This window comes from Diabrotica virgifera, chromosome 5 (assembly GCF_917563875.1).
Source record: "Diabrotica virgifera virgifera chromosome 5, PGI_DIABVI_V3a".
Lineage (NCBI taxonomy): Eukaryota > Metazoa > Arthropoda > Insecta > Coleoptera > Chrysomelidae > Diabrotica > Diabrotica virgifera.
The window spans coordinates 98956338-98984138 of record NC_065447.1 but is presented as its reverse complement, the minus strand read 5'-3'; the positions used below and the strand labels follow the sequence as shown (position 1 = coordinate 98984138).

At 30.0% G+C, this 27801-nt stretch overlaps 1 protein-coding gene across 2 annotated transcripts; it reads left to right on the top strand.

Annotated features, from left to right (window-relative positions):
* The first annotated feature begins 549 nt into the window (after positions 1 to 549).
* On the top strand, positions 550 to 27199 carry LOC114342414 (uncharacterized). 2 transcript variants are annotated; one of them, XM_050651495.1, is made up of 6 exons: positions 555 to 701; positions 10667 to 10705; positions 12929 to 13056; positions 21197 to 21413; positions 24015 to 24150; positions 26984 to 27199. In XM_050651495.1, exons 1-6 carry the CDS (start codon positions 665 to 667, stop codon positions 27105 to 27107), a joined length of 681 nt encoding a protein of 226 aa, XP_050507452.1. In that variant the 5' UTR covers positions 555 to 664; the 3' UTR covers positions 27108 to 27199. The 2 variants fall into 2 exon arrangements, with proteins under 2 accessions (XP_050507453.1, XP_050507452.1); XM_050651496.1 differs by lacking the exon at positions 24015 to 24150 and having other exon boundaries at positions 550 to 701.
* Positions 27200 to 27801: the final 602 nt, after the last annotated feature.

Sequence of the window (27801 nt, the reverse complement as noted above, 5' to 3'; positions counted from 1 at the left end):
TAAACAGTACGAGACGTCATGCCAACATTTTTTTTGATCATTTTGAAATAAATATGTTTAGTTTATTTAGTTGGCAAGATCCAGAGAATCATGAATTGTTCATTATTTTCCTTGCATGTTTGTATACATCTATACTCCGTTAGCCCATTTGCAACCCTCCTGCTCAAAAAATGTTCTTCATAGAATCCATAGTATCCTGTCATTCTACGGATATGGCAGGACTCAGAAATTCATCGCAAAACCCTATTTTTATTTTTTGGGAAAATCTAATTTTTACAGGAAAATGTCTCAGGAAATTTGTGGATATTTCCACAAATTGCAGTTACCTCGTCTAACCTTCCACTATTGCAGAAGGCCGGACTCAGAAAATCGTGGCTAAACTTCTGTATAGTAATATCTCCTAGTCTATTTGCACCATACTGTATACTTATTTATATTATGTTTTATTTAAATTTAATACAAAGTATGTAGTTTTCATTTAGCTGGAAAACGCCGGATATACCAGCAAAGTTTGAAAAATAAATTTGATAATATATTTATATTTTTAAATAAACAAATAGATAACTGAGTAAGCATGTGTAATTTGTATAAATACAGCTTAGTTGAAGAGATCAAGTAAACTGAAGGTAGCTGTGATAGTGACGAGTACCCAAACTATATTAAGATGAAGTGGATACTGTTAACTGTTGTTATAGTACTTGGTGAGTATTTATAAAGAATAAAGTTAAATTAAGGTATAAATAAAATAAATTTTGCTTAAAATAATGACTACTAAAAAGTATATTTTAAACATTTTTCTGAAGCTACTTCCTTGTTACATCTTATGCAATTTACTATTTTATTTGGGAAATAAGCCATAATTTAAGTTAACATTAACAGATTAAACAAATTCCTTTTGTGTTGCTTGGTCAAAAAATTCTCATAATAACTTAATTTTAGTTGACTCATTCACATTGAAAATAGAGACATAGAGTGCGCTGGAATAAGTGTTACTCCCCCCCCTTATTAACCTATTTATTTTTAGCACATAAGCAAAACGCTGGGACAGGTCGATTTTTAAATTAATCATAGTATATTATAGCAGGGGTCGGCATCCATAACCGCATGCGGCCCTTTGAAACTTTTTGCGCGGCCCGCCGAAACACTAATGTAATTTTAGGAAAAATCAGTAAACTTATGAAAAATAATAAATTAATGACAGAAACACAACAGACGATTAAGTATTGGGACCGTGCAAGTTCGGCAAAGCGACCTCTATTTCTACGCTCGGTACTTTTATTCGCACTTTTAATTATATTGGCCAATTATATTAGTCCTGGTTGCTGGATAATTGTCAAGGCCATAGTCCAAAAAAATAATAAGAAGAAAAAATAAGATGCAGGTTATGTTTAGCAAACGTAAACAATTGTATGTAGTAAATAAAATCAGTTATTAAAATGCAGTACTGCAAGCAAAATACAATTAATTAAATTTACCTTTATATAATAATTGCATATCATATCAATATTGTGGAGCAATATATAATTTTTCTGCGTCAATGACAGAAGGTATGAAATACACGTCAATTTGACAATTTCAATTGACAATATGAATTATTTAAGATAGATGCAATATTTCTCCGCGACTCGCGCACGGTCGTTTCTCGTTTTCCTTTCCAAGTACTTGCACACCGCGAATAGAAGTTGCATGGACCGAATTCACTAGAATATTAAGGAACTTAATAAGGCATTCAGAAAAAGAATAAAACAAGACATCAGAGACAACAATACCAAACAAATCGAAAATAGACAAAAACAAGAGTATGGAAAGGTTAAAAACACTAAATAGTAAAGACCGACAACAAAAACCTACACCAGAGAAAAGATAAAAGTGTAATCACTATTAACGACAAAAATAAGATATTATTGTTGAAGATTACTATTTATAAAGAATTATACTCGTCCAGCGTAGCAAAAGCAGATATGGAAACCACGGTATGGAAATAATAAATGTAGGATCAAAATCACTATCAAAATTACTAACCAGGAGGTTATAAATGCCTTAAAACAGATGAAAAATGAATATAGGTGTATAGAATATAGATTAGAGGTCCTTCAAACGAGCAGTAGGAGTATCTCTAAAAGAACATAGTTGAAAATAAGAAGGTGTGAAGCAGGACGAAGGTGGAAGATCTAATTGGAAAAGTTGCACAAATGAAATGGGACGGGTAGGACACTTGGCATAACAAAACAACGAAATGTGCATGAGAAACATTATAAGTTGGAGACAACACGAGCACAGAGGAAGAGCAAAAACGATGGCTAGACGACATTAAAGCAAAAAAGAAGAGAAACTGGCACTAAATAACGCAAAACAGAGGGAAGTAGAGAACTCATGGGGAGGTCTTTGTCCAAAAGTGGATGCAAACAGATTGAAGAAGAAGAAGACTATTTAGGATACATTTGAATATGCATAAAAATTTTTATTTTGAACATGGCCCGCCATCCAAAAGAGGTCACTCTTCAGGCGACAGACACAAGTTTGATTTTTTTTTAATGAGAAAGTACATCTTGTGACACCCCATTTAATAGCTTTTGAAATACTGATTACAAAAATGTATAATACCTTAATCATTTTTAATAGCGTAGGCGCAAAATTTCGTTAGAAATATTTTTAAATGCATTTATTTCTTTCGAACCCTGAGAAAATTTATAAGTATTTTTAAAAAATTTAAACCCAGAATGATATATATCAGTGTTTTCGGGGGTGTCGAAAGTCCCTGAGAACTTCTATAATGATTATTTTAATAAGTCACAATGGTGGAAAAAAGGGAAAATTTAGTATGATTTTTTATTTCAAATAATATCATTCAAAACAAAACTTTTTTTTATTTTAAACTATTTTCAGCTCTCGGTAAGAATATAATCTTTCATTCTGCGTTTAAATTTTTAAAAAATATTTATAAATTTTCTCAACATAAAAACATAAATGCTTTTAACAATAACAAGAATAAAAAACCGCTAAACGCCGTAAAAATGAGTGGCGCATACAATATTCCAGCTACAAAAGATCTGATATGAATATTATGTGGCGCGAAAATATATTTTCATTTTGATGCAAAATAAAATTCTGGTTTTATTTTAAAAGATTTTTTGATACTATTTGCTCAATAGGACTTTTCATCGATTGTGGTTTGTTTTGGGCTCCTGTCACATATTGTATAATCTGTATATAATATTAATATACACGGATTATATGACATATGACAGAAGCTTGAAACAAATGACTGTGAATGAAAAGCCCTATTTGAAATAAAACGCGCCACAAAAGAATAACTTTGATACAGTTCTAACTTTGAATCTCTTTTGTGGCGCGTTTACTTCAAATTTAGCGAATATTATGAAAAACTATTTTAAAATAAAACTAGAATTTTATTTTGCATTAAAATGAAAATACACTTTCGCGCCACATAATATTCATATCAGATCTTTTGTAGCTGGAATATTGTATGCGTCACTCATTGTTACGGCGTTTAGCGGTCTTTTATTTTTGTATCAGGAGTTTTTCAAAGTTATTTATAAATTAAATGTATGAAATTGAATGTAATGTTTCTCGATTACGCGTTAAGCTTTATAAATGGTCGCCTTTGTCGCATTATCCCCCAAAAATGATCTAGTACACTAGATTTTTTTCTATTCGAAATAAAATGGAAAAAAATATATTGGGATGGCCGGTAAATGGATCTGGGATTCCTCGCTGCCTGATAAAATTTAGCGTCGTAACCACTACAACTGCATAAACCATTTCGGAGATAATGGTTAATTGGATTATTTTGTAGCTTAATAACTTCTAAACGGCTCAACCGATTTTGATCACTAAACATGAGTTTGAAAGATATTGACAAGTGTATCTGATACATCTAACGTCAATTATGATAACTGAAGGTGTTACATGAATTATTGAGCTTGAAAAACCGTTTTTCCCATAGGAAATAAATTTGATTATACTTATGAAGCCTATAACTTAAAAATTCGAATTTTTCCGGATATAAGGTATACAGAGCCCTTCTACAAACGCTTAGTTATTGGTGCAATTCGTAGGTTGAAATTTTGATTAATTGTCGAAAATCCAAAACTTTCAAAGTTTAGTTTTTCAGTTCTCAGCTATAGTGAGCCGTATGTATATCTGATCCTGACGGATTAGACACCATTTGAAAGCATAACTCAATACTATTGATGTGGTGTATTTGCAGTTCTCCCGTCTCTTCTTGAACCGAAAATATATACATACCCCCCAAAAATATGCCGTTTTGTACCTACCAAGTCCTGTAGCTGGCTTATGGGTTGCCATAAGTCGCAAGCTACACCAGTTCTAAATCGGCCCTGACCTTCTCTTCAAACACAGAAAAAAAATCAGATCGGTTTAACTTTTCCACATACATTCATACATATCCACAAACATTTTCCCTTTTTTTAATAGAAATTGAGTCATATTTCTGAGCTCGGTAACTTTTGAATGGTATAACAGATTTTCAAAATTAGGCATGCGTTGGAAAGGTAATGATCAGTACTATCAGAAGTCGAAAGGTCAGATTTACGTTTTTGAAATTTTTGGGAGTTTTGGGGACGAGAACGAAAAACAGGGCCCAAATAGGAAGGGCCGTAAAATCCACACCCTTGGACCAAAATTGATGGTTCACATATGGATCGGTGAGTCTTTTCCTGATTTTAAGGTGGGATATGGCCCAATTTTCAATTCAGTCAGATTTAGAAAATCAAAAATTTCGTGTCTATATAGTGTCGCGTATAGGGGGGTTGTGCGCCACTGGTAAGAACTGCCGGTCTCTTGGGATTCGAACGAAATTTTACGCCTATGCCCTTACAGAGGATTAAAGTATTATACATTTTTGTAATCAGTATTTCAAGTGCTTTTAAATGAGGTGTCACATGATGTACTTTCCCAGTTAAAAAATCAAAGTTGTGCCTGTCACCTGAAAAGGGATCGCGTAAAGTTCGAAACATTGATGCTATAATATACTATGATTATTTTAAAAATCGACCTATCCGACGGTTTTGCTTATATGCTAAAAATAAATAAGTTATATTATTTATACCTTTTAAAGTAGACGACTATAAATGATGTTGGCAATATTTTATGAGTTACGTTCCTGGGACGACTTTATTGAAAGATATTTTATTCGATTACATGAAATCAACTATGAACTAGAAATCAATTTATGTTTCGTGGACCTTAAGAAAGCATTTGACAGGGTTAAATTAAAGGACATCATCCATTTGTTATACTCAAGAGAGGTACATCTACCAGAACAACACAATAAAAATAAGAGAAGATGAACTAACTGACCCAATTGACGCTGGCAATGGGGTAAGACAGGAGGATTCCTTGAGTACTTTATTGTTCAACCTGATAATGGAAAAAATAATAAAAAAGTAAGAACTAAAAAATGATACCAAATGGGAGAAAAACAACTTAAAATAATTTGCTATGCAGAAGATTAAATATTAAGCTCTTAAAGTGAAGATTATTTATAACGTATGCTGCACCAATTTAACATATCCGCCAGAAAATTTAACATGTTTATTTTCCCAAAAAACAAAAAAATGCATCCTTATAACGGCAAATCCAATTAGTTGTAAACTGAAGCTGGATGGTCAGATAATAGAACAAGTGATGGAGTTTAAACATCTAGGCTTCGCACTATCTAGCTACGGAAGGCTCGAAACAGAAGTGGAAGATCAAGTGAATAGAGCAAACAGCCGCAGGTTGCTTGAACGACACAATAGTATATGGAGAAATAAAAATATCGGAAAGGAAATGAGAGTCAGAATTTACAAAACAGTCATCAGACCAATAATGACATATCTGTCCATCACATATTGTCCTTATGCCCTATAACAGCGTTGGACTTTGGTATCGCTATCCATCTTTTACCCATTTCTTCTACTCCTTCCGGTCTGCTGCCATTTCCTTTATATGTTGCACTGTTCTCCCTCTCTTTGTCCCGATTTCCTCGATTTGCTCCATCCACCCCTTTCTTGGTAACCTTCTTTACCTGTCTGTTCTCGTTCATCCTAGTTATATGTCCAAACCAATTGAGTTTTCTTTTTTCAATTTTGTTCTCTATTAGTTCCTGACTTAGCACGTTTCTGATGTTTTTGTTCCTTTCACTGTCCATCTTCGTCTTTCAAGCTATTATTCTCATCTGCTTCATATGTGCTGCATTTATGGCACTTTCATATCTTTTACTTGGATTTACTTGTAGGTGAAATTTGGATAGTTGCTCGTATTATAGGGAATCATGACACTCAGCAATGAGGAAACGACTGAGGAGGAGGAGGAAATTTGGATGCGGTAGATTGGATCGTTTATTTTCTGCAGAACGGCGTACGTAGTATACGGGTCTTACCAGTTTCGTTGAAGTTTCGGACAAAGTTTTTCTTACGTGTAGAAGTGTACGTGTAAACAAAAAAGTTGTTGCTAAGCAAAGAAATTCTTCTAATAATTTATTTAATCTTACTCATTTATATTGGCAATTTAGACGTATATTATACATTTTAAAATAGAAGACTTTAAAATGATATCGTCAATATTTATGAGTTGCGTTCCTGGGACGACTTTACTAAAAGATAGTTCATTCGATTACATGAAATCAGTCCAACTCAAGAATATCTGTCACAAAAAAATATCATAACATGTGACCTGTCTTTAAAAAGACAACCAAATGCAACGACGACAGTAAAATTCTCGCGTTAGAGATTCCATAGTAAATCACGAGGGAAAACCAGGAAAAAACTTCGTGATACTATCCCGACATCGTAAGTATTTGGTCTTACATTTAATTTACTTTCAAAAACTAATACCAAATTCTGACTCTAATATGTTTAAATTATTAATAATATTAATAATACATAGATATACAATAAGTAATACTAAAATATAAAATTTGTAGTAACTCGATATGTTATTGACTTAGTAATCGTGGTATTTTCTTTCTATTGACTTCCTCTTTCAGTATGGGTAACCACATCCCACTGCATTTTACCGAGGAATTTGCGACACAATTGGTTTCATTTAGCATAATTAGAGCCGCTTCTTTGATTTTTCTCTTTTTACTATCTGATTCTTTTGCTATCTGATTCTTTTTACTATCTGATTCTTTTACTATCTGATACTTGAATCTCTCCATTGAACTCTATGTTCATTATCTCATGCGTATTGATATATTTGAGATCTATCGAATTCTCTATTTTTAATATAAGACTGATGTTCACTTATTCTAACGTTTAATGGTCTTGACGTTTCACCTAAATAAAATTGTTCACATTCACAAGTAAACTGTGAATCATTCGCAAATTCCTCGGTAGAATGCAGTAGGATGTGGCTACCCATACTGAAAGAGGAAGTCAATAGAAAGCAAATACCACGATTAGTAAGTCAATAACATATCGAGTTACTACAAATTTTATATTTTAGTATTACTTATTGTATATCTATGGATTATTAATATTATTTAAAATTTAAACATATTAAAGTCAGAATTTGGTTTTATTTTTTTGAAAGTAAATTAAATGTAAGACCAAATACTTACGATGTCGGGATAGTATCAAGAGGCTTTTTCCTGGTTTTCCCTCGTGATTTACTATGGAATCTCTAGCGAGAGAATTTTACTGTCATCGTTGCATTTGGTTGTCTTTTTAAAGACAGATCACAGGCTATGATATTTTTTTGTGACGGATATTCTTGAGTTGGGTTTGATTTCATGTAATCGAATGAACTATCTTTTAGTAAAGTCGTCCCAGGAACGCAACTCATAAGTATTGACGATATCATTTTAAAATCTTCTACTTTAAAATGAATAATATACGTCTAAATTGCCAATATAAATGAGTCAGATTAAATAAATTATTAGAACAATTTTTGAAGTTATACTTCTTTACGCGCATATGAGGGTGAATTTTAATAGGATTAAAACCTTTGATCCCGGCGCAGTCGCATTACAACTTTGTTCTCATTGGATGTTCAAATGACATGACAAAAATTGTCCAATATGGCAGCTGTATCACAGCTGTGGGACTGTGGTTTGGTTATGTATGGTGTATGGTAGTTGCGTTTTAAAATTTGTAGGAAGAGAAACAACAAACAAAAAGTTAGTTAATGGTTATACTGCCTTTTTAAATAGTTTTCATATTATATTTTTGGACTTATTAACATAAAAGAGATGATTGTTGCATGTCAATGTGAAAGCCCATCAAACTGTGATTAGTATGAGTGCCGCAAAATTACTGATAAAAAACCTATTAGCTCGAAGCCGTAGAGAACTGTGGATAACAACAATCAACCGGGACGATCTACGATCTCGCTTATTCAAAGCTAAAGAATCTTACACTGGTAAGTGTTTTAAAAATAATAGATCAAATTTTGTTATGATATTCTCAAATTGTGAAACGTCAAAATATTTATATTTCATATATTAACATTAATATTAATAATAAAACTCGCGCAATTTTAAAAATGTGGTTTAAAAGGTTTTTTATTATAATTTTGTGTCTTTGTATTTGTCTTCCTTGGGCGTAAAATAATAAAACATCTATTTTTATATTTCACTTGTCACCGTGATGTGTAAATATGTATATCTGACACGTTAATAGTATGTGTCTTGATAGTCTTGTTGGTAGAGCACTGGACCAGAGATTGAGAATTCGCAAGGTTGCGGGTTCAATTCCTGGACGATTCATACTTTTTTCGTTTTTTTTTAATATTTGGCATTGTTAAGTTTTGGTTAAATTTTGGTAATTATTGCTAATTTTTTGTACTGTAACTGTTAAGTGGGTATATTTATTTCGTTGAAATTAAAATAGAAGTATAACTTCTTACGTGCGTACAAAGTACACACACATTCTTTTTTTACTTAGCAACAACATTTTTGTTTATTCTAGTAGTATTTTGTATTTTGACAACGAAACCCGATTTGGGCTTCGAAACGTTAATAAAATCTTTTTTTGGTAAAATTGTGACTTATTTCCCATTATAAATAGTTGATTATAAAAATGCCACAAGGAAATAGCTTCAGAACAACATTATTTCTTGTGGTTAGAAGTGTTTATTTGATTTCAAGAAATATTGTTCAGAAATATAAATATGGATTAACATAATATTATGTTAAATATATTATATTTCTGAACAATATTTCTTGAAATCAAATAAACACTTCTAACTACAAGAAATATTGTTCAGAAATATAATATATTTAACATAATATTATGTTAATCCATATTTATATTTCTGAACAATATTTCTTGTGGTTAGAAGTGTTTATATGATTTCAAGAAATATTGTTCAGAAATATAATATATTTAATATAATATTATGTTAAATATATTATATTTCTGAACAATATTTCTTGTGGTTAGAAGTGTTTATTTGATTTCAAGAAATATTGTTCAGAAATATAATATATTTAACATAATATTATGTTAATCCATATTTATATTTCTGAATAATATTTCTTGAAATCAAATAAACACTTCTAACCACAAGAAATATTGTTCAGAAATATAATATATTTAACATAATATTATGTTAAATATATTATATTTCTGAACAATATTTCTTGTGGTTAGAAGTGTTTATTTGATTTCAAGAAATATTGTTCAGAAATATAATATATTTAACATAATATTATGTTAAATATATTATATTTCTGATACTGCAAATATTTATGGTTTTCAATTTAAGACAAAAAATTTAAGGACAAGAAATTAAAAATGTAATTATTATTAATGCATTTCTTAGTATTGAAGAAATTATATGTAACAAATTATTGAGTTATGTTTAAAAACCCCTTTTCATTATACATATTTAAACCGGTATATTTATGGATAATATATGATAATATGTTAAATTCTAAGAAATATCAAAAAAAGAAGTATCAAAGAAATCAATGTTCTAAAAGAAAAGAAATTGTTCTCTCGGTGTACTGGGCAGAAAAAGCATAGGCCGATGACGTATATCCTGGTTAAACGAATTGAGACAATGGAAACATTGTAACTCTGTTGAGCTGTTTAGGATATTAGTACCAAAAGTGAAAATAGCCGTGATGATTACCAACCTTCTTAAGGGACATACAACTTGAAGAATAAGAAGAACCGTATTTAATTCATCTGCCAATGGTGTGTAAAAAAAATCAATTTATCAAATTGTGATATCAGTCTTATTATATTGGAGAGATCCTAGATATTTATATCAGTCTTATTATTGATGCAATTTTATCTTTTTTATGTGAATCATCTAGAATATACATATTGTGTTATAATTCTACTCTGTTTCTAGATTCTGTACATTTTCAAAATTAGAGACATGTTTATTTTCTGCAGCATGTTTGGCTAAGGCCGTGGTGTTAACTTTGTTGATTTGTATACTATATTTATGTGCAACAACCCTTCTATGTATATATTAGTATATTTGACCAATAATATGTTGAATCGTTGGTTTTACAATTTACTTTATAAACAACATCCGACTACTGATTTTTAGTAATATTGGGTTTGTATTTTGAAAATAATTTTCAAAGTTCCTCTAATAAACGTATTTTACAATGTATTCAAAGTTTTTTAAAGGGTTTCAATTGACTTAAACCGTTTTTAGTAATGGTTTTTATTCATTTTAGGTTTAACCAATGCAGAAGAAGTTCCCGAGGGGAGAGCAGGTAATAAATGTTTGTATAAAAAAATAATAGAAGTATGTAGCACACAATCAATTGCAATAGAAACGGAGTGCGAAAAGTCGATTCCCTGTCAACCACAATATTCAACATATCACTAGAAAGATCAGTAAAACATGAATAAGGTTAAAATTGGACTTATTTTTTATGATTACTTTTAAGGCGAATATTTCGGCAAGTACCTCTTGCCTTTCGGTAAGTATATATGTAGAACATATATTAAAAACTTAACTCCACGTAAAACGAGCTATTAACAATAATGCACAGACGCAGAATAGAAATTGAAATTGAAGAGAAATTGTTATTGTGAAAGGCAAGGTATAGTAAATACCATAAAAAAATCTTAAAATTGTAACATATTTCCACTTTTCAGCCTTTTACAATAACAATTTCTTTTCAATTTCAATTTCTATTCTACGTCTGTGCATTATTGTTAATGTCTCGTTTTACGTGAGGTTAAATTTTAATACATTCTACAATCATGTCTTGTCTTTATTTCTATGCATATTTTTAGAATCTTGACAAAGGCAATGGGTACTTGCCGAAGCATTGACCTTAAAGGTGGAAAAATAAAATCTAAGCCCAATTTTAACCTAATTATTAACCCTTAACCCAAGAAACACCAATTTACATTAAATGTTTTATAGTTCAAGAAACTCACAGAATATATATACACAATCAAGCTTATATGGAAACATCTGATATTTCTTATTATTTCGTGCGAATTTAAAAAAACGAATACACGATTTTAAACAATATTTATTTTAAAACAATTATATATTTATTATATAACAATTATATAGTAACAAATATATGACAATTAAATAATACAATAAAGTATTTAACAAACAAATTGAAACTCGAAGTCAACAGCATAAAAAATTTCAATGTAAAACGAATTGTTTTTATTTACTTTTTTGTGATTTTTGTTTATCAGTGTTTATCACATCTAGTTCTTATGCAAGCTTCAGTTTGTGTGAGCATGATCCTAATCAAACTGTCAACATTTTGTTGTGGTAGGTTGGTCCATCCTTCAAGAGCAGCTTGTACTAGCCGTGCGGTGTTTTGTGGATTATCCCGGCAAGCTCTAATTTTTCTTTTAAGCATATCCCACAATTCCTCTATAGGGTTAAGCTCGAGTGAGCAAGCAGGGCATTCCAAAAAAGGATACTTTCTGCTTCAATGATGTCTCTAGTCATTCTAATGATATGTGGGGGTCCATTATCATGCAAGAAAATTAAATTTTCAATGTTCCCCTATTGAACCTCTTCAGAGCCTAACTACAAGTTAGGCTCACAAACCTGTGAGCAGTTAAAGTTGATGGGATGAAAATTAAAGGAGTTTTTTTACGGATCACAATTCCTCTCCACAACATTACACTTCCCCTTGTATATTTGTGAAGAGATCTGACAGTTTTCGTTCTTGCTTGACTTCCTTGACTTCTAAGTACACGATTTCGTGGGTCATCTGATTTTACACAATATTTTTTCCTGACTTTTTCTGACAATAGCACATTTTGTCAATTCCCAATGTTCTACTGTCTAATTCCCAACTGTCTCCTGCTCTATACTTCTTGGCACAAACTCTTCCTCTTATCGTTTCAACTGAAACAGCTGCACCTGTAGCTTCCATAAGCTGTCTTTGGAGCTGCAGGTGAGAAACGTTTGGGTGTCTTCCAGCTGATTGGACAACTAAACGATCGTGGCTAGCCGTTATTAATTTTTAGCGGCTTTCCCTTGATTTTTTTTTGAGCTTTCCCAGTTTCTGTTACGTAGCATTGGTATTGGACAGAACCCACTGTGTTACGCCTAGCTCTACAGCTAAGTTCCTCTGAGAACATTACTTGTTTCACAAGACCAATAAATCTTTCCCCGTTGGAAGTTCTATAATACCACATGAAGAATATTTTCGTTTTTTTTTTACGCAAAAGTTGGTTTATATATTTAAGTTTAATTTGCAACTCAAGCAAATATAACCTATACCGTACCAAGCTGTACTATCTGATTGTCTTATAGATTTGCTTATTTTCAATAAAAACCTTTATTCTTCGCAACAATAACATGTTTTTTAAATAACTTAATATTACTTTGAAATACATAGCGATTCCATATAAGTTTGGGCGTGTGTAAATTATATGTATATAATATTTACATCATAACATCATTTCTAACAAATTTATGTTTATTCTAAAAACAAATATGACCTTAGCCCTAAGAAAAACTACCAGACAATCCCTAGGATCCATTGGAGGTTTATTTTTTGGAAATAGTGAAAAGGATATTATAATTGGTTGTATGAAAAATGGACTATCCAAATCTGGAGCTGACAAACTACAGGTAAAAATTCAAATATTAATGCGATTTATTTTTAACCAGGACTTTTGTCACCAAATTAGATCGGCTTTTTCTGGATTTTAGTAATTTTCTTAATATTTTTATTCCTATTTTAGTAATTTGTGTTGACACTCTTTGTTTATTATTTTTTATTGGACGTCCCATTACATCAACTCCTACTACTTTCATTATTTCTTCTGAAAAAGCACGATTCTTTCATTTTTCAGCCACAAATATAACTTAAATATTTTATCTACTAGATATCCAGTCTTTGAGTGCCTGCAGGTGACATAACCCATGTTTCACTATTATTCATAAATAGGTAGTATTATTATTATGTAGATAATTTATATCGCCAATGTTTTGTGTCGTTTTATTGAAACTATTTGATTTCCCATTCCCATAGCCTTTCACTTTCCATCTTTCCAATCTCTTTTTATAACTTTCTATCGATATTAGTTCTATAATATTTTTTTATCATAACTAGCCGATACATAGAAGTATCGGCTCGTTTTTTTTGAACATTCATCCATTCATTTATTCTAACAAATACGAATTATTTACCGATCTTATCTTCTTACTCTTGCTTTATTATGTAAGCCTAATATTTATCCCCATGTAAACTGTTTTTGCAGTCTCTATGAAATCATTGGAGAAAATATGTTCTGTATTGTATATAGGCTATTGATTATATTCAAAATAAGATAGCTAAAAGGAACTACAATGTTAACGGGGTTTTATTATTTCATATGGTCAATGGACATCTATACATGAAAAAACCGCGGAGTTCTACCATTTAAAGGGGTGCGTTTTTGAGAAATGGGTGAATTAGTCCCTGGGCACAGGTTACATTAGGGTGAGTTCTATGCCCTTTGGGTACAAACATGTCTGAATAAAAATTGTTCCTGGTTAAATTTCCTAACTAAATATAACTATTTAAAGTCAATGATACTTTTTTTACAAAAATATATTCAAAAGAAAAAGCACAAAAGAACCCAAAAGAAAGAAATTTTGTTTTTTGTCCCATAACTTTTGTCCACGAGGATATAGGTATAGACATTGCTTCACAGAAAAAAAACTACATATTTTTTCTTTAAAATTTCGCTTAGTAAAGGTAATTGGGATTTATATTTTTCGAAATATGATTTTTCAAATTTCGCCACTCACAGCAATTTTGGGCAATTTTCCTTGTTATTTCGCAAATATTGTTCTGTAACTTTTTTCTACATAACTTTAGGTATATGCAATGGTACACATAAGAGGAATAGAAATGAATTACCGTTAAAATGGTCTACTGAATAACGTTATACGACTTTTTTAAAGAGATTATGGTTTTTCAAAGTTTTATACCTTTAACGATTTTTTATAGTATAATATAAAAATAAAATAATATTATTATATAATATATTATATATTCATATATATATATATATATAATATATATAATATATATAATATAATATTATATTATATATTATATCTTATATAGTACCTAATGTAAAAAATATTATTTTTTACATTTTTACGATTATTTTTGAAATTCCTCATTATAACTTTTTTCTTCTACATTTAGGTATATATCATATTATATAATAAAAAAATCTTATTTTGTTTACTTTAAAATGGTGTATTACAAAAAATTCTAGGATTATTTTTGAATAAGATATTATTTTTCAAAATGTAATAAGTACTTGCAACGATTTTTGAGTTTAGGATTATTTTTTAAATTTCTCATTATAACTTTTTTTTTCTTGTACATGAATATACTATATATTGCTCAATAAAGAGGTCTTACTCTCTGTTCTTTAAAATGATGTATCATCTATATTTAAATAATGGAAACCGAGTGATTCTTTGATATTTTTTTACCTGTATTATTTAAAATTATTTCTTTTACAAAAATTACATAAACATTAGTCTTAGAAAACAGCACTTTATTCAAAATTATTTCAACGTTGACATTTAAAAATTTTTCAAAATCAAAGTCCATCTCTTCGTTAGCATTAGCTTCAATATCTTCCTCTGACACCTCAGTTATCTTAGAGTTCCCACAATTAGTACCCACGCACATGCACTCTTTGCAGAATATTGCACTAATTCCTATCTTCCTAAACCGAAGTTCTTTGTACATCCTTTGGTACATTTACATGCTATTTTTTCAAGCAAAGCTTGTGGTGCAGGAGCTTTGACAGTAAATATTGGAATTAATCCATATTTTGAAGTTTGCCCGGCCGAGTCAAGTGGATCCAAAGTATTACCTATAAAAAATGAGATTCAATCATAACACACAATCACATACAAAAGTTATAATGAGAAATTTAAAAAATAATCCTAAAATCAAAAATCGTTGCAAGTACTTATTAGATTTTGAAAAAGCATATCTTATTCAAAAATAATCCTAGAATTTTTTATAATACACCATTTTAAAGTAAACAGAATAAGCTTTCTTTTTTATTATATAATATATACCTACCTAAATGTAGAAAAAAAATGGGAAATTTAAAAAATAATCGTAAAAAATATAAAAGCTCGGAAATAGTATAAAATCTTGAAAAAGATAACCTCTTTAAAAGAAGTCGTACAACATTATACAGTAGAACATTTTAAAGGTAATTGATTTCTATTCCTCTTACATGTACCATTTCATACGGCTAAAGTTACGTAGAAAAAAGTTACAGAACAATATTTGCGAAATAACAAGGAAAATTGCCCAAAATTGCTGTGAGTGGCGAAATTTGAAAACTCATATTTCGAAAACTGTAAATCCTAATGACCTTTACCGAACATCACTTTAAAGAAAAAATATGTAAGTTCTTTTTCTGTGAAGCAATATCTATACCCATATCACCGTGGACAAAAGTTATGGGACAAAAATCAAAATTTCTTTCTTTTGGGTCTCTTTCTGCTTTTTCTTTTGAATATATGTTTGTAAAAAAAAGTATCTTTGACTTTAAAAAGTTATATTTAGATAGGAAATTTAACCAGGAATAATTTTTATGTAGCCATGTTTGTACCAAAAGTGCATAGAACTCACCCTAACGTAACCTGTGCCCAGGGACTAATTCACCCATTTCTCAAAAACGCACCCCTTTAAATGATAGCACTCCGCGGTTTTTCATATATAGGGATTCATTGACCGTATAAAATAATAAAACCCCGTTAACGTTGTAGTTCCTTTCTATAGTACATAATCAATAGCCTAATATGCTAATATCTGATAATGTTTATTACATAACCTACTTTCTTTGGGTAATCTTTTTTGATTACCCAGTTAACCTTCCGATGAAACCTTGCAACCATTTTTAGTTACACAGATGACCAAAATGACTCCCAGTCAAAAATGACAATTGACAAAATAATTAAGTTGCTTTAAGAAATAAAATAACGTATCCGTAATTTTAATGTTAGTATTGTGTAAATTTACTCCTTTTTGTCATACGAAGGTTAACCCGGAAGCAGTCACGCTGTTAGAAAATTTCAACATTTTATTCTTTTCCGTGATAACTTAATGAAAAATTTTGCAATATAACTTTCCACTCGTAAGTGCCTCAGGGAAGATTTTAATAATGCGTTAATACTTTTTTGAAGTTTTTCTTCTTTAGGCGCGATTAAGAGTAAAATTTTTTGATAAATCTGCGCGCATGCGCACACAGACAGTATATAGTTCCTTTCTAATCTTTCAAGATAGTATCAGCGCAAATAAGTCATTAAAAGGATATATTAGTGTTTTTAGTAAATGTATTATTTATTATAATTTTTGTGTCTTTGAATTTCTCTTCTTCTGTAGTAAGATAATAAAATATGTAGGTATAACATTTTCATCACGATACCACTCAATCTATGTGTCACCGTGTTGTGTAATTATATCCGAAACTTACGTGTCCATTACAGGAGACTCGGTGGTCTAGTTGTTGAGCGTTCGGTCAGAGATCGAAAGGTCCCGGGTTCCAATCATGGACGATTCATTTTTTTTTATTTTTGGTTGTTTTAATAAAAATTTTTTGAAAGTGGTAGATAAGAAAGTTAGTTTAATATTTAAATAGAATACAAGTAACCTGTTAAGTATATTTACTCCGTTAAAATTGTATGATAGAAGAATAACTTGTTACATGCGTACAAAGTACACACACATTTTTTTTTTTATTCAAAAAATATTTTTTGTGAAATTTATGGCTTTGGTAAGAACCAATTCGTTTTAACCCGGCATGGGTCGCTAGGTACCTACCTTAGTTCGCGAGTGATCGCGCGTGAGATTTTCTCTCACATATTAAACTATTTTATTTTTTTACAAAATAAAATTTTTAAAACAAGTTTTAAACTTTTTTTATCAACTCATAATAAGAACATAATAATATAACATAATAGGTATAGATCATAATTTGATAAGATACAAAAAATAATCGGAATTAAACCAATATTAATCAATCTCCTTATCTTCATAAATGACGGCACCGCCCTTTACCCAAGCGTAGCAAGAATTCTCGGGACAAATTGGTTGATGACAGAAATTACAATTTTTTTCCGATATCCGATGGTTCAGGTTGTGATGAGTTCGTTAATGTTATTTTGGCAATTCTTGCAATAGAATTCCGAAGGCTTAAAGTTAAGTTTGGAATAATCGAACGATTTATAAGATGCGGTTTCATCAACGATAAAGCCAATTCGTTTAAAAAGACACGACGTTATTCTGTTTAAATATTATTATCTTTATAATATACGATGTGACTGTTGATGCCGCCAATATTTAATATTGAAAAATGTATGGCAAATGGCCATCTACAATCTACAACTAACCCGTAAAACAGAATATAGGGTTCTCATTTCATCGACCACATCCACGGCGCCTTTGCTACATTATAAAAGGATATTATTTCAGCTTTTAAATGCGATAATAAAATTAATTTTTATACACAGTTGGTGTCGCCGGTGGTCGCGCAATGAGAGAATGTCTCACATGAAGCGCACTGACTCAGCAATCTGGTGCTACTAAGAGTCAATTTCTTATAAATATCGAGTTAAACTCCAGTTTAACTTGAACTTTTAGTGAACGTCAGTTTAAAGTCAAAAACGTCTTTCTCAATTCACGTTTAACCGATGACAGTTTAAACTATGTTCAACTTGAACGCCGGAATTCCGCCGTTCAAATATTTCAGAACTCAGTTCAGAGGATTTCATGAATTACGCATGTGTTGTATTAACACGAAACGCTGTCATACTATAAATATAACCTATTTTATTATATTAAGCCTAACGATAAACGGTAACATTAGTTTTGTTTTTATTGCATTTATTTATAATTATTAAAATGACTATTTGACTATAAATAAATACTTAAATTTAACATTATTCAAAAACAGCATAAAAAAGGTCGTACAAAATGGCGATAGTTTTTTAACTTTTACCATCTATTGGCATTTCTCGAAAGCTGTAGAACGTGCACTTACAATGAGAAATGCATTCCAAACAAAACTGAAGTTCACCGGTGAACCTCAGTCAACTAACCATAGATTAACGCAGGTATGAGAAATCGACCCTAAGTCAACTGAGTCACTATCTGAGCAGCCGAGTCTATTAGATTGTCGAGGGAGGATATTTAGGAGGCTACAAGGAACTACAGCGAGTAAAATTTTCCAGAAAAAAAGTTGTGCACAATTTTCTGAAACCGTGAGAGGAAATCTCATATAGCGACCACTGCTGGGTTAAAATTTTTAGAAATAAATATTTTTAAACGGACAAAAAATAAAAATATTACAAAATAAAAAATTATTTTAAATTTGTATTTAAGTTCGTATTGTTACATGTAACATTAGATGTTCAAACTTCTAAGAGGCAAGTGGGTGGCAGCTCTTATATTTAATTTAAGTGGAAAACAATATTCGTTTATCAAATAAACTTTTTTTCCTGTTTTCGGACAACAGTAACATGTATTTCGAATTAAATAAATTACATAGTTTCTTCTTTTTGATTCAATTAATTTAATTCAAAAATTTCTTTTGGCCACCCTGTATAAATAATTAGGTTATTGTTTATATTGCTAAATAAAGAACTGAACTAATTTTCAAAAGATCTATCACACAACCAATACCTTTAAAATCGACCTTTCGATTAAATCGATTAAAAATAAAAATCGACCTTTCTCAGTATTTCTCTCCAATTCTCGAGAAAATTGATTTTAGTCAAGGGCGCATCTGTTTTGAGATGGACGTTGAGAGGTGACTCAAATTTTTTTGCAGAAATTGCTTGAAAATCAATCAATAATAATATTTGAGTTATCCTCCCTCTCAAAAAGGTCCGGACATTGTTTAAATAATCAAAATGTCAAAAAATAAAGGAAAAATTCGATTTTTTTCTTCGTTTTTTGATTATAACTTTAAAAGTATTCATTTCCGAGAAAAGTTGTACTGACATAAAAGTTAAGTAATTAAATTTCCTACAATATAGAATCGGTTAAAAATTTAAAAAATAGTCACCCTAGTTGCAAAATAGCAATTAATTGCAAAAAAAAACATACAAAAACAAGTATTTGCATTTTACGTTTTTCAACCATTTATGCTACACTTAGGACCTTCATGTTTCACCCAGAAAAACTTTATGATACGTTAACACAATACTGTAAATTTAATTAAGATCGGTTCAACAGATTTTTCAAAATAAACTTTGCAATCCAGCTTTCGCAAAAAAAATTCATTTTTTCAAAATGTTCCAGGACTGAAAATAAAGCAGATAGCAAGTTGAATTTTTTTTTGCTTATAGAAGTGTACTGTACCTTTCATTTGTAATTTGCAAAATTAAAGTCTATTAATTACCACGGCGTCAGGAAATTTTTTAAATAAACAATAATTTTTGGTGCTAGGCGCAGGACAGAGGTGTTGGATTCACACAAGTTGATTTCCACCAAAATTTCTTCCAATCTTTATTTACTATATTATTTTCTTACTCTATATTTTGTTGTATTTTAATATTTTAATTCCACAAAAATCAAACTAATTTTATTATTGTTTATGAAATATTGTTTAAACAATTGCATATGTTTAAAAATAATAAACTTTTATTCTCTAAGTTAAAATATATGAACAAAGAAAGTTTTTTGCTAATAAAAGTGTTATTTTAAAGGATAGAGTATGTGTTTTTATTTTGCAATAAACAAATGTATTTATTTATATCGAAATGAAATAAAAATTAAAATGTATCAATAATTATGAAAGGTCATTGGAATGCCCAATCAGAGCAAACTATCCGCTGTCCTGCGCGTAGCACCAATAATTAATATTTATTTAAAAAAATTCCTGACGCGGTGGTGTTAATCGATTTTAATTTTGCAAAATTGCAAATGAAAAGTACAATACAGTTATATATGCAAGAAAAATTCAACTTGCTATCTGCTTTATTTTCAGTCCTGTAACATTTTGAAAAAATGAATTTTTTTTGCGAAAGCTGGATTGCAAAATTTATTTTGCAAAATCTATTAAACCGATCTTAATGAAATTTACAGTATTGTTTTACTGTGTCATAAAGTTTTTCTGGGTGAAAACAGGAAGGTCCTATGTGTAGCATAAATGGTTGAAAAACGTAAAATGCGAATACTTGTTTTTGTATGGCTTTTCGCAATTATTGCTATTTTGCAACAAGGGTGACTATTTTTTTAATGTTTGACCATTTTTATGTTGTAGGAAATTTAATTACGCAACTTTTATGTTAGTACAACTTTTCTTGAAAATGAATTCTTTTAAATTTATAATCAAAAAACGAAGAAAAAAATCGAATTTTTCCTTAATTTTTTGACATTTTGATTATTTAAACAATGTTCCGGGCCTTTTTGAGAGGGAGGATAACTCAAATATTATTATTTGATTTATTTTTAAGTAATGCCAGCAAAAAAAAATTTGAGTCACCTCTCAACGTCCAAATGTACTAATATTTTTACAGATGGGCCCTGGTCTATTTATGCAAACTCAAACTTATATAATATATATTGATTAACTGTAAAGATAATCTATCCCACACCATTCGGATATAATCAATATTATCAAAAATACTATATAACGTGAACATTAATGTGTGATATGTAAAAAATATGGGTAGGTGTACGTGGAAATAATTATCAATTTTTACTGTTTTTTTTTCTAAACTGTTTTTGTTCTAGGCTACATATGATAAAGTCTACTCTTGTATGTCCGACACAAGAATTTTTGAAACTCCTGAGAATGAATTTATTAGCAAAGTGGAAAAGTGCAGTCGTGACGCAATTAATGAAAGTAAAGCTTGTTTGCCTAGAAACCAAACATATTACCCAGAATTCTTTTTGGATTTTACAAAATCGTTGATTAGACATAAGTACGATCACAAAGATCTATTGACAAGTAAGTAGAGTTAATATAATATCTTAATCGTGATGTAAAAGCATTTTTACAATCGCTGAGCAGAGCCTCTAAATCAAAAGATTTTAAGTTTAACACTAGAAAGTCGGAGGGGCCAATTTGGCCCCTGTTGCGATTTGAATTTTGAAGCAATAAATGCATGGATTATTTATAAAGAAATAACTGGAAGTAGACTCAGTCTTTGTAAGTTTATTCTTCGGCTGTGTGAGGAATGATGGGCCCCATACCTTGCCTCCCGAAATCTGGAACTACGCCTAGCAACACCAGGTCTACCAATAACTATCACTGTTACTATCCAAAAACGACAAAAATATCAGTTGAAAATATTTTGTAAAAGAAATCATACTTGCAATAATTTCCGCGGCTGTAACAAGGCAATGTGTGGCAAAATCAAAAACTGCAAACTGTATGGTGTATCTAAGGTTTTTGATAGGCAGCGAATGTGTTAAACAATCAAAGTAAAAAATAAAATCAGATTCTATCGTCTAGAGTAGATTTAATTTCTTTAAGCTGAGTTTTAATTGATTAAAGAACGTGGGGCCAAAATGATCCCTTCCGGCTTTCTAGCTAGGTAAGCTAAGCCCCACTTTCTAGTGTTAAAGAGAGATGTCGAGATAGACAAGGGTGTGAATATTTCTTTTAATTTAATATTATTTACGAGTAATTTTTTATTTAATTTCATGGCTTTGGTAAAAAACAATCAGCCAGACATTTTTTTATAATATAACAGTTAACATTGATATACAGGGTGCAACAAAATACACGCCAATAATTAAATCACATATTCTGGGACCAAAAATAGTTCGATTGAATCTAATTTACCTTTGTACAAATGTGCACATAACGAAAGTTACAGCCCTTTGAACTGGCGAAGTAAAAATCTATTTTTTCCAATATATCGAAAACTATCCTAGATTTTTTATTGAAAATAAACATGTGGCATTAATATGGCAAGAATATCTTTAAAAAAATTGTAGTGAAATTTGCGCACCCCGTAAAGTTTTATGGGGGTTTTGATCCTTTTAACTTCCCCAAACTTTTGTGTGCGTTTCAATTAATCGTACTATTAGTTTTACCATTAAAAACACAATTTTTTAAAACTTTTTTGCCTTTTACGTACGTTTTCGATAAGCTAGTGTTTATCGAAATATTTTGAATATTTGTCGAATCCACCACACATTTTGTATTTGTACGGTTAATGTACGGTATAATGGTTAAGTACGGTTTAAGGGAATAAAACCCCATAAAATGTTTATGGTGTGTACAAATTTCACTTTTTTTTTTAAATGTTGCTCTCATAAGAATGCCGCATGTCGACTTTAAATAAAAAATCTCTAAGAGTTTTTGATATATTGGAAAAAATCGATTTTCATTTTGTAACTTCAAAGGGCTCTAAATTTTTTTATGTGCACATTTTTACTAAGGTAAGCACACATTATATATTTTTTAATTGGAAAATCATCATACCTAATAATTATTATATTATCCACTCACCGGCACAAAATTCCGCCACCCAAAATTGTCGATTAAATTTGACAATCTATAACTTTATTATTTGTACTCCGATTTTCAAGATTCTTGCATCAGTTTGTAGGTACATGTATTGATGCCGTTAATTATTATCAAGTAATAAAAATGTTTTGCTTAGATGGCATTAATTATACGGGGGTGAATTGAAGCGTTGTATTTTCTGCTAAATTTAAAAAATTCTGTGGAAAAATTGGAGGGCTTATTTTGATTTATACTCCTTGTGTATTATTCTGGAGGTGCAATTAAGGTTTTGTTTTTTGAATTATTCGAATATCCCTTTTCTTGTAAGAGCTGTAAATAAAAACACTGCTTTGAAGGTTTATTTAATTAGAAATATCAAACGCACTAAAAATAACAAAACAAAACAAAATTAACAACAAAACAAAACAATTCAATAGTAGGTATGTCCACCAATTGCAGCAACGAGTGCTCGCAATATGTTTGGCATCGAATAAATATGTATTATCCTTGCCTAGGGAAGAGCTCGATCATCTACCACGGCCATAACTGTACCAAATTTTCTGGAGGCCTATTATGACGGTGAATAGCTATTTTTAATTCATCCCATAAATACTCAATAGGATTGAGATCTGGGCTGTTTGCAGGCCATTCTAATCTTATCAATCCAACCTGTATTTTATGAGTCAATCAGTGTTTTTATTTACAAAACAATGGTACAGATCTTACAAAAAAAGAGACTATGAAACAAAATCAGCTCTTTTATTTTTCCACAGAATTTTTTAAAGTTAGGGGAAAATACAATACTTCCATTAACTCCTATATAATGCCGTGCAATCAAAATCTTTTTATTACCGGAATAATACCAAATGATATCCATACATGTGCCTACAAATTGGTGTAAGAATCTTGAAAATCGTTGCACAAATAATAAAGTTATAGATTGTCAAACTTAATAAAAAATTGGGGGTGGCGGAATTTTGTGCCGGTGAGTGTATATTATAATATAAATATAATATCACTCATTACATTAAAATAATGAAAACATTGAAATGTGGAGGTATACCAATATTAAATATATTTTGTCCATTATAGATTCAGAAATCGTCGCTTGCTTAAATAACTTTGGGAAATACACAGTACAAATTGAGTACGATGGATGCCTAACCAATGCATATCAAAAAGCCGGAATCACTGAAAATATTCCTAACTCTCGACAAGAATTTTGCAGGTAAATATATTGCACCTAATGTTCCTATTATTAAATTTACAAATTATCTTCTTCAAAATTAAAATGCATAGATAAATACCTAGGTAATAATATCAATCATCTTTAATGAATAATTTTTAACAGAGAATAAACATCTACGTAATCACTATTAGACCAGGGCTCATCAGTAAAAATATTAGCACAATTGGACGTTGAGAGGTGACTCAAATTTTTTTGCAGAAATTACTTGAAAATAAATCAGATAATAATATTTGAGTTGTCCTCCCTCTCAAAAAGGTCCGGAACATTGTTTAAATAATCAAAATGTCAAAAAATGAAGGCAAAATTCGATTTTTTTCTTCGTTTTTTGATTATAACTTATAAAGTATTCATTTCCGAGAAAAGTTGTACTGACATAAAAGTTGCACAATTAAATTTTATACAACATAAAATTGGTTAAGAATTTAAAAAATAGTCACCTTTGTTGTAAAATAGCAATACTTGCGAAAAAAACATACAAAAACAAGTATTCGCATTTTACGTTTTTCAACCATTTGTGATACAATTAGGACCTTCATATTTCACCAAAAAAAACTTTGTAATACCATAAAATAATACTGTAAATTTCATTAAGATCGGTTTAATAGATTTTGCAAAATAAATTTTGAAATCTAGCTTTCGCAAAAAAAATTCATTTTTTCAAAATGTTACAGAACTGAAAATAAAGCAGATAACAAGTTAAAATTTTTTCTGCATATAGAAGTGTACTGTACCTTTCATTTTAAATTTTGAAAAATTAAAATCCATTAACTACCACGGCGTCAGGAATTTTTTTAAATAAACATTCATTATTGGTGCTACGTGCAGGACAGCGGATAGTTTGCTATTATCGGGCATTCCAATGACCTTTGATAATGATTGATACATTTTAATTTTTATTACATTTCGGTATAAATAAATAATTTTTGTTTATTGCAAAATAAAAACACTATCCTTTGAAATAACACTTTTATTAGCAAAAACTTTATTGTTTATATATTTTAACTTAGAGAATAAAAGTTTATTATTTTTAAACATATGCAATTGTTTAAACAATATTTCACAAACAATAATAAAATTAGTTTGATTTTTGTGAAATTAAAATATTAAAATACAACAAAATATAGAGTAAGAAAATAATATATTAGATAAAGATTAGAAGAAATTTTGGTCGAAATCAACTTGTGTGAATCGAACACCGCTGTCCTGCGCGTAGCACCAAAAATTAATGTTTATTTAAAAAATTTCCTGACGCCGTAGTAATTAATCGATTTTAATTTTGCAAATTGCAAATAAAACAAATAAAATGTACAGTACACTTCTATAAGCAAAAAAATTCCAACTTGTTATCTGCTTTATTTTCAGTTCTGTATTGTACAAAATTCTATATTGTACAAAATTTAATTACGCAACTTTTATATCAGTAAGAATTTTCTCGAAAATTAATACTTTTACAGTTATATTCAAAAAATGAAAAAAAAATCGAATTTTTCCTCCATTTTTTGATATCTTGATTATTTAAACAATGTTCCGGACCTTTTTGAGAGGAAGGAAAACTCAAATATTATTATTTGATTTATTTTCAAGCAATTTCTGCAAAAAAATTTGAGTCAACTCTCAACGTCCATCTCAAAACAGATGCGCCCTAGACTATATAGTTATTTCATCGCTATAGAATAAGCGATGGACACAAGTAACGTACAAAATTCTCTTTATGTCTACTTCTGAGATATGACAAAATTTATAATTCATATTAACCAATCATTAATCCAGGCATTGACACCAGCATAATATCGACCCCTGCAGAGGAAAGGTTGTCACCAACATTTATGATATTCTTCAGAAATGATAAAAATGATAACAGTTTCTGTGATTTCTTTTAGTATTATGCATAATATGGCATTTTTTTAGTGTAAGAAGTAAGAAATTATATTAATGTTGAACTCTTTTTAGAATCACGTCTACCTTTTTTTGATTACAAGATAGGTTTTTGAACTGTGTCCGTTACAGATTTTGACTTAAATATAAAGTTCATCGGATAATCTTGTAACTACCCTTTCGATGTTCTTATATGGCATACGTATGGTATGCCATCTACCTGCACAAAATTATCGGAACTTAGCCGCCAGTGCGGCGAATAAAATTGTAGTAACAATTACGCGGCGAATCAAATTGTACCTACACTGGGTGGTTACTGGGTTATTCTACAAATAATTTAAATATTTTTTTATTTACCTTATTACTCCATTCGGAATCTTTCTTATAAATGCAGTTACATTCACACCGATAATATTGGCAGATAGAGCATAAAAAGTTGTAAGTACAAGAAGAACACGGTAACTCAAAATCACCAAAAATGTTAGTTACAACTTTATTCTATGCAGAGGTCGATATATAAAATTACAACAATAATACGCAAATAAAAATGAACACCTTAATTATACTCAGTGTTTATTTATGGCAAACATATAATTTAAAAAATGAACAAAAAATGCATTGACTTTCAGAATAACAAATTATGAAGGCAGTTTAGTACTGAAATCAGAATCTATCAACTCAATGAATAAACAAAAGTTATTTGTCAAAAAATCGAAAATAAAATAAAGTGGATAGACAATTTTTTTGTAAAACATTAAGAATGGAAATTGTTGTCATTATCATTGGAATAAAAAATAAATAATATATAATATAATAAACCGCTAAACATGTCCTCTTGGTCTGGTTATAATAAAAAACAAGTAATATACATACGCATAATACATAAGCATTTAACAAAAATCGCTTTCATTAATGTTTCACTTCCTATTTTGTTTAGATTTTTCGAGCCAGCAGATAAATGTTTCCCAGACACCCTTAAACAGTACTGTCAAACTTCTGCGAACATCAACAAGTTCTTCGACGACTACAATATTGCCGTCAAGCATTTATGTCAAGATTGAACAAAGCTGTAAAAGAATCTAAGTATCTTTAAGTTCATTCTGAAGTTCTAAGATGATTATTATAAAACACTTAATAAAAATTAGCAAAGCTAGTTTTGTGTTTTATTGATTTGTTAGTATTTTTATTAATTTATCATTTTTATATACAAACTGACATAATACATAATTTATTTGCTATATTCCAGTCGGTAGAGATTTTTTCTCTAAAAAGAAGACGAACAAGATGAATAATTTTGCTGAAAATATTTTGAGATCCCTAAAAAGATCAAACACAGTTTGTGCCACAAAAAAATGTTTCAAACAAGAAATATGTTGCAGATAATTCTCATCAATAATCTTTAATAGCCACTCTGCATCTGAAAATACTAAAGTAATGCATAACTTTAAAGTAATAAAACCGTTTTGGTAAAATTGTGGAATGTTGGTTAGGCCACTGTTGTTCCGAGCACCTTATGTGTGTACATCCAACTAAATACAGGTCGTAGATTCAAAAGCCTGATTAAAGTAGTCCATAGAGCAGAAGATACTATAGCGGCATTAATAAAAAATATGTCAAACATCGGTGGTACAAATACCCTCAAAAGGGTAATGTATAACCGACTTTCAGGTTGTACATTCCACCTCGTTGTTGAAACCTCGAGAACGACTATATAAAAAAATGCTTATAAAAGCACAAAGAAAGTTCCTACTAAAA